Source organism: Motacilla alba, chromosome 1, assembly GCF_015832195.1.
Source record: "Motacilla alba alba isolate MOTALB_02 chromosome 1, Motacilla_alba_V1.0_pri, whole genome shotgun sequence".
NCBI classification, from domain to species: domain Eukaryota; kingdom Metazoa; phylum Chordata; class Aves; order Passeriformes; family Motacillidae; genus Motacilla; species Motacilla alba.
This window is the reverse complement of record NC_052016.1, coordinates 4,016,025-4,028,749: the sequence shown is the minus strand read 5'-3', so window position 1 is coordinate 4,028,749 and position 12,725 is coordinate 4,016,025. Positions and strand designations below refer to the sequence as shown.

The window sequence follows — 12,725 nt, the reverse complement described above, 5'->3', positions numbered from 1 at the left end:
TTAAGCTAAAGCCATAGAGAAGACTTCCAAAATTAATTAATAACGCTAGAATGACAAGTGGGGAGTTTAATTAGAAGTCTGTAATGTCACAAGGTACAAAACTTAAAGTTTTAGAATGTAATAATATAAATAGAACAAGATAAAAGTTTTAAAGCAGAAGCTAGAGCTTCTTCTTTACCACCTCTTCCTCCTCCTTGCTCTCCTCCTTCTCCTCCTCCTTCTTCACAAGTTCAAGTAGTGTTGTATACTTAGACAAAAAAGTCCTCATTACAAAACAGGAATAATTAGTTATTAAGTTAAAAGTAAAAATAATTTAAGTGTAATTTCTTAATTAGATCATTTAACTTTAAAAGATCTTATAGGAAAAAAGAAATCACAATTTTGTAACTTATTAGTAAAATACTATAGAGCTCACAACTTATAAAACTATAAATGAAAATGTTGTATACTTAGACAAAAAAGTCCTCATTACAAGACAGGAATAATTAGTTATTGAGTTAAAAGTAAAAATAATTTAAGTGTAATTTCTTAATTAGATAATTTAACCTTAAAAGACCTTATAGGAAAAAAAAAATCACCATTTTCTAACTTATTAGTAAAATACTATAGAACTCACAACTTATAAAAATGTTGTATACTTAGACAAAAAAGTCCTCATTACAAGAGAGGAATAATTAGTTATTAAGTTAAAAGTAAAAATAATTTAAGTGTAATTTCTTAATTAGATAATTTAACCTTAAAAGACCTTACAGACAAAAAATATCACCATTTTGTAACTTATTAGTAAAATACTATAGAGCTCACAACTTATAAAACTATAGATGAAAAACAATAAACATCTAAATCTAAACATAAAATACCACCTCAAACACTTCAGTCCCAACCTTAACAAAACAAAAAAACCTCCAAAACCATCATTTAATGAGGTAGGTGATCCTCCATCCCCCATCCTCTCAGTCACCACTCTTTGCTCCAGGCAGGATAAAATTAATGGTGGAAATTTCAGGAAGTTGCTCCCAGGGAATCTGAGTGTGTTTGACCTGTTCCAAACTCCAGGTTTGTTCATGCCCTCGACCAATTCCTGAGGTCAAAGCTGATGATTGATTTCAAGATTGTCCCTGGAGTTTTAACCTGGCCAGGAACAACTCAGGTCATCGAGGAGACACGAATAGAGAATTTACAGGTATGTTTAAAAAACCAAAAAAAAACCCAGAAAATTCTCCTGCTCCTCCCTGCCAAGGTCCAGGGGAGATGTGGGATACAGGAAGGATGGAGAGCAGCAGGGCAGGACTTGTGTCAGACCTCAGAGTGAGCTGGCAGGACACTGAGGCTGAAATTCCTGCTGGGTAAATTCCAGTTCTCCTTTTTCCACAATGGGAATTGTGCAGTTTCCACAGGCCAGTGGGTTTGGAGAACAAGCTTTGTTTGAGCTCACAAGGTGTAGCCATCTTCCATTTATCATTTTCCATTTGTCATTTTTTTGTTTATCATTTTTCCATTTATCATTTATCTTTTTTTTATGTATCACTTTTTCATTTATCATTTTCCATTTATCATTTTCCATTTATCATTTTCCATTTATCATTTTCCCTTTACCTTTTTTCATTTGTTTATCAGAACAGTCCAAGCAGGGCCTGGGTGTGGCACTCAGTGACAAGGTGGGGATGTGTCACAGGTTGGATTTTGGAGCTCTTTTCCAGTCCCAGTGAGTTTGGGATAATGTTTGATTCTTTTCCTTGCACGCTCCCAAACTTTCAGGTGTGAGCACACAACAAAATTCTGGGGAGAACCGGTTAAAAGTCTGAGCTGGCAAAACCAAGAAGTTGTACATTTAAAACCAAAACAAGAAACTTTGACCACGTAGTTCCTGAGATAAAACCTTGGGATTTATGTGGTAAAATTCCCTGTTTGACTGGAAAAATCTGGCACCAGGAGCTGCTCTGCACGGAGGCGTTTTTAACACGGCTGAACTGGGAAGGGTTTTCAGTGGATGAACTTGGCCAGACTCCTAAGAAATCCATTTCTGGGCTTTTTGCTATCAAAAACCAACCTCAGGATTTCTCAGAGGCAATCTGGGTACATCCATCCATGGTCAGGGGCCTCTGGACAATGCAGATTTCTGCCAGGCTTTATCAGGGCTCTGTTCTTGGTGTGTTTTATTAACCTGGGCTCAGTTCTGATGCCTTTTGGGGCTGACCCAGAGCAGAGGCTGGACAGAGCTAAGGAATAAAGCAGGGATTTATTCAAAGGCCTCCATGGTTCCACCTTGGGCAGCACAAGAGCCCAGCCAGGGCTGCACCCAAGATGAACCAAAATGGTCCCAAAATGCACCAGCGGGCACGGGGTCTCTCCCTTGGCTCAGCTCTACTCCATTTGCACCTTGCAGTTCATTGTCCAGTTCCAGCTTTAGCCCAGGCACTCCCACCCTGCTTGTTTTTCTCTCTCCAGCCCACGCTGTTTGTGCTCCTGGGCTGAGCTTTGGATCATTTGTCCTTGGTGCCCAGCTGGAGCAGGAATTGTTTTGTCTCCCTGCTCTGTGCAGAGAGCTCAGCATCCCCTAATGTGAAGCTCAGACCCACACACTAAAGCAGCACAGAATGTGAAAAATAGAAAAGCTCAAACCTGAGGCATCAGCTCCAGCCCTGCCCTGATTTCACATGAAGCCACTCTGGTGTCTTTCCCTCACAAATGATCCTGGGACACCTCCCTGGTTCCCAGGGCCAGCTCTGAGCTTGTTCCTCAGCCCAGGTGCCAGGTGAGACACTCTGGAATTGCTGGGAATCTTCAGAAATGACCAAAAACCCCATTTCTGCCCCATAATGTGTTCGATCACTTGGACAATGATAAAACCCTTTGGAATGGGGCAGGATGTGGGACACTGGCCCAGGACAAACCTGCATTTTTCTGGGTATTTGAGGCTGTGAGCACTCAGCTGCCAGCACTTCAAGCAATCCCTGGAATATTTTGGCCATAAAAGGCCAGTCTTGCCTGGCTTTCACTAGAAAAGAGATGGTTTTTAGGGATTAGTCACGGCTTTGCCTAGAGGGATGTGTTTCACTGCAGTCCCCAGGAGTTTGTGAGTAGAAGTTGAATCTTTTCCTGGTTTTGTGAACTTTAACTCTGGTAATTCTGTGTTTTCCAGATGGCTTTAAGGAATTATATTGAGGAATGTAAATTCCCTCCGGAGCCAGATGCTGTTTGTCGATACCAGCAGTGCCATGGCTACTCCAAAATCCAAATATATTTTACAGACCCAGATTTTAAGGTAAATTTTCAGTTGAGAAAAGGTTTGAGAAGTAGAACTTGATCTGTTTTCTGCCCCTTTTTATATGATCTGGGAAGCTAAACACTGCTTTTTGGTGTGGCTTTTTTAAAAATGTTCCATTTTTGCCATTTTTAGGGTTTTATACGTGTTATTTGCTGTCAGCAGTGCAGAGTGGAATTCCACATCAGCTGCTGGAAAAAGCTGAAAACAACAAGCTACAGTGATAAAAATGATAAGGTGAGGCCTTTGCCAGACTGGAATTGAAAAAATTTTTAAGATCATTGAGATATTTCAAGGAATTCCACAAAATTCAGCAGCCAGGATAAAATGAAGGGAAATCTTGAACTCCTAAATGATTCTGGAAGGTGACTTTTGGCTGTGAAGTTGGAGGAGAGAGTAAGAGAATAAAAGATGCCACAGATTTTCCATGATTTTTGATTTTCCATGATTTTTGATTTTCAGCCCATCCCAGGAAGAGTTTGGGATTGTGCTTCCTTTAATTGCTTTGGTCACCTCAAGTTGAGGAATTAATTTGTGCAGGGTTATAAACGGTGTGTGGATTGGATTGAAATGGATTGAAATGCTTTTGTCGTGTGTGTCCTTTTCTCCTGCAGGATTTCCTTAAGGAAATGTGTTTTACTCCTGATTGTAAAGGCCTTATTTCAAAAATAGTTATTTTCAATTCTTCTGGGCTGGTAAAATGTGAAGTAAGTACGTTCATGTTTGATATGAAATTAATGAGAATATTAAGGGGGATAAAGTGAAGATGAGAATGTAACTGCAAAAAAAAAATAAAATTGTGCTGCCTTAGAATGTGAGGATTATTTAGGAAAATGAATTTCCTGTTCTAGTGGAGCAGGAATTGCCTTGTGCTGTTGGTCAGATTGTCATGGATGGGAATGGAATTCAAGGAATTCAATAATCCTTTGGGAATAACTCCCCAGAGGCACAGGAAAATTGAGAATTCTCCCCAGGGCAATATTGACTGAGAGAAGCAGAAATTATTGTGGGGTTTGTTGTGTCATAAACCAGTTTTAATTCCTGTCCTATCCCTTGTTTTGGTAGTTTGAACAAAAAATCCCAAAACTGAAGGAACCATCAAGGGCCTGTATAAAACAGAAATGTTCAAGGTAAGATTTGTCCTCTTTGAATCCATTTGAGAGCAAAGCAGGAGAGGGATTTTCATGCCTTTTTACAAATATTTTGGGAAGTTGTCCTTGTCCTTTGCCTGATGAACCAAAAAAATCTGGTAAAATCCATTGTCATCCAATAGTAAAAGCATTGAAATTGTTCCACAGAATTTATTTTGTCTGAATGTTTAGAAAGTGTAAATTAAAATATATTTTATGCTGCTGCTGTAGTTACTGATACCCGGACATAACTGACTTTGCAGTTTTTTGGTCAAATAACCTTTAAATAATGAGGAATCAAGCTGAGAGGGCAAACTAAACAGATTTTTTAAAAAGGAAAGGAATAAAATGTTAATATTTGGTTAAAAATGCTGAGGTATTAAGAATAAGAGTATTGAAGCCAATCCTAATTTGGACATCTTTAATGGGAGTAAAAGTTGCTACGTATTGAGGAAATCAATATTTTTATGGAGTTTTGTGGTCTCTGCTTCTAAATGAAGACCACTTTTATTCCATTTGTACTTTCCAGTGTGGTATTTGCACCTCAATTAACGTTTGGCTGGCTGCTGCATTGCTTTTTGCAGTCTTAGGAAGATAAAAATGAAGCAAGAAAAGAAACAGCGGCGAAAACGAGCGCGAGAAGAGGCTAGGAATCGTGCCAGGAAAAAAGCTGAGGAAAATCAGGAGGGAAATGAGCAATCCCAGTTCAGCCAGCACAGGGGTGGGTGAAAATGGGGATTTTTGGGCTGGTGTCCAAGGAGGGAGGTGGCGCTCGGAGCTCTGGGCTGGAACAAGGTGGGGATCAAGGGTTGGGTTTGATGATCCTGGAGGGCTTTTCCAGCCTCAGTTGTCCTGGGATTGAGTTAGCACAAAGCAGTGGAATCAGCATTCTGAATATCCCCAGCTCAATCACAGCAGAATCCTAACGCTGAACATCACCCCCTGTGAAAAATTTGCATTTTTACTTCAGACAAATTTGATTTGCTTCTGTTTTTATTGTCCCAACTGCTGGGGGATGTTCCTTTGTGGTTTCATTCCTTGTAGAAAACCTTGATTTTTTTTTTCCCCTTGGCTGGTTCCTGCAGAATCAGCCTGGAGAGGGGAAAGACTCCAATTCGGAGTGAACCCATTGGAAAGGGATTTCAGGAAAAGCACCTTGGGACACTGTTAGAGAAAAAAACAGCTCCAAGACAGAGTGATCTCCTACCTGCAGTGACTTGAAAAGTACATTCCAGATGATTGGGGAAAACAAAAATACTTCAGTCTGTGGCTTTGTGGGCATTTAAAGCTCCAGCTGTTCCTTGCTGGATGTTGGCTGCTCCACATTCCAGAGCTGGGAACTTCCCCTGCAGCTTCTCAGGGCAAAGGAAAAGGAGGATGTTGGAAAACTTATTTTTTTTTGTCTGTATTATCAACTTGGGATATGATTAATTTGTACTTTCCTAGGATTCCCTGTTAAATACTCTGGGTATGTTTTTTTCAATCCCATGCTTGGTGTTCTCTGGGTGCCAGTTCCCTGTTCAATGGCATATCCTGAAAATTTGGGAGATTTTGGCTTCCCTGTGGATTCTTAAAATAATTTCTTACTACAACTTCATTTATTTCCTGTTTGTTTTGTTTTAAATCTTGGCTCTCTCCTTTCCTCTGGCTCATCTTCAGTTGCAATCCTTGGAGCCACTGCAGGTCACTGCGACCTCATCCTAAAATCTGGGCAAGGCGTTTGTTTCTTTCAACAAAAATTAAAATCAACATTGGCTCAAATTCCTAATGCTCAGGATGTATGGAAAAATAATTCTTTAAATCCTGTAATTTTCAATGTAATTAGAAACACCACTTAAATAATCTGTGCTTTTTAAGTAGGTTTAAGTTTTTTGAGCTTTTAAAAGTTTTTTTAAGCTTTTTAAAGTTGCTTCTTAAGTTGGAATTGTGGTAAGGGCAATGAAATCTTGCTGCTTTTGCGTTTTTTTTTAATTGCAATATTTTGAATTTTCCAGGTTCTGGCCAGGATTTATACTCTGGGGACCAGATCCTGCAGCACCTCCAGCGCAATTCCGAGCAGATCAAAGCTGCTATCCCTGACCCTGCCAAATTAATAAAGGAATTACTGGCCTGGGGTGTGATCAGAGAGGAGGATTTCACCTCCTGTTCCCAAGTTGGCAGCACTCCCCAGGAGGTGCTGGAGCAGCTCCTGAGCTCCTTAATCCGGGAGAGAGGCCGGGTGCAGAGCAGGGGCTTCCTGCACGTGCTGAGCCAGCTCGGAGAGGTGGATCCCAAAGTGCACAAGTGGCTGCAGCACCTGGATCACCTGGGTGGGTTCTGAGCAGCACAGGAAAAAAAAAAATTCTCTCTTTTCCTCCTTTCAAACAGCAAAGTAGAACTTCTCCTCCTTGTCCTTTCCCTGATTTCCAGAGGGGAACACAACCTGGGTGACCCAGGAGCTCGGCAGGGATTTGGCAGGGAAAATTCATCAATTTTTAAATGGTTGCAAAATTCCAGAATGGGCTTAAATGCTGGTATTTGTGGCAATAATCTGGTTTTGGAGACTAAATAATGTGGGGTTTTGCCATTAAACTTGGAAATAGTTTCGTGTTGGTGCTCTGCAGTTTCCTGTTGGGTTTATAATGGAAGGATTTTGGGGTTTGGGGTTCCTAATTTTGCTTTATCACATCCTTATCCTTCCAAGAATTCATAGAATTCTTAGAACTCTATTCTGTTCTGTTCTATTCTGTTCTATTCTATTCTGTTCTATTCTATTCTATTCTATTCTATTCTATTCTATTCTATTCTATTCTTTTCTTCTCCATTCTATTCATAGAATAGATCCAGATCTTGTTATTATTATACAGATAATAATTGGTGAGAGTAAAATTGATATCAACCCCATTCCTCATTTTTTGTTTGCATTTCCAAGACACGAAAGCTCTCACATCATCTGTACATTGAATTTCTGGACCAAACTCTTGCCCTTTGAAGAGGACTATCACATTTTAAGCATTAAAAATTTATAAAGCTGGAATGAAATATTGGGATTTTTTTTTTCCCCTCTTTTTCAGGTCTGACAGCTACAAAAAACTTTCTCCTTCAATATGGCCAAATTCTGCAAGAGCTTGACCTTTCTGTTATAACCCCACTGTGGAACCAGAAGTATGGCAGTAAATTTGATTATGTGGCAGCTGATAGTGAAAAGCAAGAAATTTGTGATTATTTCCTTAGCCCTCCCCTAGAGAAATCCCGTTGTTTTATATGGCTTTTAGAAGAAAACAGAGAACATTTTCCAGACCTCCATCAAGCTTTAGATGAATTCTTTGATAAAATGGGTGAGTGGCCAAAGGGATCCAACATTTCCAGGAAACATTCATTTTTGTTGTGCAGTTTTTAATGTTAAAGTTCTGCAGCTGCAGTTTTGGAGCTGCTTTGGTGGTGGTGGATCAAGGATTAGAGCGATAATTCCTGGGATTTCACAGTTAAATTGTAAATTCATTAAAATATTGTTATTGCCATCAATCACCGTGACTTTTATCCTTTCAACAGATGATCCAACCATTATATTAAAGAAGGAGGGAAATGAGAATTTATCAGTAAGTGAATTTCATTTCTCTTCGGCCTCAGCTCAGAAAGAACTTTCTGCTGTTTTAGAAAAGGAAATATTTTGCAGCCCGGTCCTTCAGATTTATTGGAGATTTAATCTCTTATTTTAGCTCCCTTTTCTTAAATTTTTTTGATATTTGAATTATTTAATAATAGTTTTTCAAGTGTGCCTCGTTCTGAATCAGTTTTTGATTGGTGTCATCATTCAAATCCATCCCAATTGGCAGAAAGAGATTTTGGGTTTCAGTTCATTTGGTGTTTGAGGCGCCCTCATTGAAGTTCTTGTCTGCAGTTAAACTTACCTTTACAAATCCAAGATTTGCTTTTGATTCACAATAAAGCTTTAGAGTTAATGTACATATTAATAAAATGGAGAATTTTTATTGTGCACATTAATAAAACAAAGAGTTTTGAATGTGCACGTGAATAAAATGCAGAATTTTAAGTTTACACATAAATAAAATGCGGAATTTTGAATGTGCACATTAGTAAAATGCAGAATTTTTTTATGTACATATTAATGAAATGCAGATTTTTTTTAATGTACACATCAATAAAATGCAGATTTTTTTTTTTTTTGCTTTTTCATTTCATGACTTGGGAAAATCCAAGAATGAAATAAAAACCAGCACAATAAAACTGCTTTGATTTCAGTGTTACAGCCTAAAATAACCTGTAGTTATTCTGTTCTTGTGTAATCCCAATCCTCTTAAAGAATTTATTCAAATTTCAGTCCCTTCATCTTTGTCTTTCTTGGAAAACTGAAGCAACATTTGCCAATCCTGTGCCTTCGTTTTCTTTTCTGTTTCAGAATAATGAAATCAAAGTTAAAAACAAAAACAGGAAGAAGAATTTGAAAGATACAAAGGTCAGTAACTTTGGAAGCTGCTTGTACCAAGCAGGTACCATTTATTTACTGCTAAAAACCCACCTAAAAATTGGGATTTTTGTAGAATTTCTGGCATTCAGGTGGATGGGAGCTGGTTTTGTAAATACCTTGAGGAGACTCCGTACTGAAGTGGCTTTTCCTGAAATGAAATTAAGCTGTTAAGACTTGAATGATACATTTTTTGTTAAAATTTCATCAGTATAAAAGCTATTTAAAATTTATTTATGACTCACTTTGGCTCTGACTGGAGGCGCCTTCCACTGGCTTAATTCTGAATTATTGTTGTGATTTTAATTTTCCATGTGGGAAGATGGGACTTCAGTGCAAAAACTCCATTTCATGCTCTGGAATGTTATGAATTCTTCATTATTTTATAGATTTTATTGGAATATTATTCTGCCTGAATTTTCTGCTGCCTTTTGGAGGATTTTGCTTTACTGAAAACCTCCTGCCCTCACCCCTTTATCATTTTTCTAGAATTTCAAGAGTAAACTTCAGATTTTTTCCCTCAGGATTTATTTTTCTGACTTTGGTGCATTTATTTGTGTATTTCTGAATTATTAGATAATAAAAATAAAGACAATTAAAATGTCTGTAATGGTATAGACAATAATAACCAGAGTCACATGTGGAATCAGGGATAACTCCTGCTTGTGGTAAATTTGTTACCGTCTCAAATTTAAAAGAAAGATAATTAAATTTTGATGAAATTGGTAAAAACAGAGGGATTTGGGGCTGAATATCCCAATTTCTCTTTCCCAAATAAGTTCTGAAAAATAAATTAATAATTTTAATTCAGAATTTTCTTGCTGTGGCATAGCACTGATAATTTTACCTGGAAATTCTGCAGTTCATAATGAACGATGAATTTAAAGAACAAAATTCAGTGTAAATAAGTCACTGCTGCTCTTTGCAGTGGATTATTTTACGTGAGTTTTTGTGAGGTTAAAAACTAAAAGAAATCTGTTTTTAATTAGTCTATTTTAGTATTATCCAGTGGAGTTAGTACAGCACCACGAGAAGAAGAGAAGATATTTATAGAAGAAAATAATTTGTGAGTATTTGATTCTGCTTTTATTGCCCAAACTCCAAACTGCAGGAGAAGAATCCCTTAAAATCATAAAGGCTGGGTTAATTAACTTGATTTTTTTTTTTTTTTTTTTGATTTTTAAGGTACAGAGATTTTCCAAATGAACCCTTTGTAATCCCAGAATATCTCCAGGAGCAACTGGAGGAATTCGAAGCTCGCTATAATATTTCAAATAGTAACAATTATCAGATGAATAATAATAATAATCCAGACCCAATCTCTGAGAATTTATATGAGTGAGTATAAATTTCTGCATCTAGAAACTTGAGGGGGTTTAATTTTACTTCATAATCTTAATAATTTTTTTGGCTTAATTGGAATCCTGGTGGGTGTAGCGTGAAAGAATGGATTCAATGGATTAAAGGAAAGGATTAAAAAACTTGAATTAATTGCAACAATTCTATTTTGGTTTTTAGTTATTTCTCCCAAATCTTGGAAGAGCATGGCCCTCTGGAAATTAATAATAAATTGCTGGTTGGAGAATATGAGAATTTCCCCGAGGCAACTCGGAAGGTGGTGGAAGATGAAGGCGGCCTGGAGCCCTTCCTGCTGAAATCCCTTCGTTTCATCATGGTGGATAATCTGATTGGCCTAAAGAAGCACTCGGCCCTTTTTGAAGGAGATCCAAGCAGAAATGGGAATAAAAAGGAAAATCCACCTGGGGAATTGCAGGGGAATTCCTCCCACAGCAAGCCACCCCTGAATCCCTACGCCCAGGAGTTCAAGCCTCTCTCGTACCCTTTGGAAGCCCCTTTGGCAGCAGCTCCAGATTTACCAGATTATCACCCCCAGCAATATTTCCCCTGCTCCTTCCCCGCCTCCTGCGCTCCTGGCAATCCTCTGGAATATAAAAATGTTGATCCCGTGGAAAATGAAGCTCCATTTTCAGGTGTTTTACTGAACGGCTTCGAGCCTGCAGGCCCGGCTGTGTTTTTACCTCAGAGCTCCTGGGGTTATCAGTATGGAATATTGCCCCTGGCACAGGCTGGGTTTATTTATGCTGCTCCTGCAGCTCCTCAGGAAAAGCTGGAATCAGCAATTCCGGGTGGAAAATGCAGCCCTGAGGGTTTTGTGCCAGGTGGAATCCAGGAGTACAAAGGCCCTTGGGGCCCATTGGAGAACTTGGATAAAAAGGATTCTGCTTTTCCAAATGGTTCGGATGAAGCTGAGGGAGATAAATGTGTTAAAAAGGAAAAAGGGAGGATAAATAAACCCACGATGAAGAGCAATCCTCACACAAAGATGGTGGCTGTTCAGGTAAGGAGTGGGAAAAATGCTGGGGAGATTTTATGGCCACCAGGAGGAGCAGAGGGATGGAGCAAGGCCAGCTTGGACATTGGAGCTTAGAGCAGCCTGGCACAGTGGAAGGTGTCCCTGCCATGGCAGGGGTGGCACCAGGATGAGTTTTAGGATATTCCTCTGCTGGCAGCAAAGGCTGGCACAGCTGGCATTGTTCAGCTGCACAGGAGAAGCTTTGGGCTGAGCTCAGGGTGGCCTTGCAGGGCCTGGAGGAGCCCCAGGAAACCTGGAGAGAGACAATTTCCAGGGCATGCAGGGACAGCACACAGGGAATGGCTGCCACTGGCAGAGGGCAGGGCTGGATGGGATCTTGGGAATGAGGAATTGTTCCCTGGCAGGGTGGGCAGGGCTGGGATGGAATTCCATCCCTGGATCCCTGGCAGTGCCCAAGGCCAGGTTGGACACTGGGGCTTGGAGCAGCCTGGGACAGTGGAAGGTGTCCCTGCACTGGATGATTTTAAGGTCCCTTCCCTGCCTAGTTAAGGTTGGCATCTCCTTTGTCTCCCGAGGAGATTCCTGCTGAAAATCCATGTTGTATCCCTGGTGTAGAGCTCTTCCATCATTGTTTTCATCCCAGACTTCCACATTCCAGGCCCAGTCAGTGAACTAAAATTACAAACCTTCCCGCATGGCAGGGGTGGCACTGGATGAGTTTTAATGTCCCTTCCAACCCAAACCACTCCATGATTCCTGAGAACATTCACTTTCTGTGATTGCTCATTTTTCATTTGTAGTTCTTCAGAGCTGCTCACTGAATTTTGTTGGGCCTGAAGTTTTTGCAGCTCTTTTTTTCCCTGGGTATCACACAGGGAACTGCTGCACCAAAGTTTCAGCTTCACTTTGGAGGTGAAGCCAAGTCATTCTGTGTTGTTATTTTTTCACTTTTGTGATGAGTTCAAGGATTTATTTTCACTTCCACAACATTTGAGGATTTGGATTTGTGGAGAAGAGGAGGCTCAGGGGGAACCTCACTCTCTCCCACTCCCTGACAGGAGAGTCAGACACTTCCTGCAAATCTTCATTTTTCAGACATTTACAGCATGGCTTTGTTTAAAGACCCACAGAACTCCCTGGAGCTGCTCGTGGTCAATGAAATCAGGGAAAGAAAATAAAAGAATTCCATTCAGAAACAGCTCCACAATGTTTTCCTACATCATTTCTAGGCCTGGATTAGAGTTGGATTTGTAATGAGGAGGTACAAAAGCTCCAAACCAGAGCAGCTCATCTAGGAACTGAGAAGATTTTTTTAATCAAATTCTAATTTTTTTTTTTTTTTGTGTTCTAGGTAAATCAGGAAGTTGCTGATAGGGAAACCAATACTTTGCCTTTCCATCCCTTTGAAAATCAACAAGTAAGTTCCCTGCATCCTGGTGTACATTTCTCATGAGGGAGGTTCAAGGAATGCCCAAAAACTGAACAGTGAAATGAAAGTTCTCCGAAAACAACAGATATTTTGTATTTTGG

At 39.6% G+C, this 12,725-nt stretch overlaps 1 protein-coding gene across 1 annotated transcript in view; it reads left to right on the top strand.

Annotated features, from left to right (window-relative positions):
• TTC3 (tetratricopeptide repeat domain 3) overlaps positions 1-12,725 on the top strand; it is a 54,664-nt gene that overhangs the window by 32,888 nt on the left and 9,051 nt on the right. The window contains exons 22-35 of the mRNA XM_038136121.1: positions 1,057-1,183; positions 3,143-3,265; positions 3,401-3,502; positions 3,880-3,972; positions 4,331-4,395; positions 4,980-5,116; positions 6,390-6,704; positions 7,449-7,712; positions 7,927-7,973; positions 8,795-8,851; positions 9,850-9,926; positions 10,046-10,198; positions 10,379-11,219; positions 12,547-12,612. Of these exons, the coding sequence (XP_037992049.1) occupies positions 1,057-1,183; positions 3,143-3,265; positions 3,401-3,502; positions 3,880-3,972; positions 4,331-4,395; positions 4,980-5,116; positions 6,390-6,704; positions 7,449-7,712; positions 7,927-7,973; positions 8,795-8,851; positions 9,850-9,926; positions 10,046-10,198; positions 10,379-11,219; positions 12,547-12,612 (2,467 nt within the window). The remainder of the gene's footprint in view (positions 1-1,056; positions 1,184-3,142; positions 3,266-3,400; positions 3,503-3,879; positions 3,973-4,330; positions 4,396-4,979; positions 5,117-6,389; positions 6,705-7,448; positions 7,713-7,926; positions 7,974-8,794; positions 8,852-9,849; positions 9,927-10,045; positions 10,199-10,378; positions 11,220-12,546; positions 12,613-12,725) is intronic.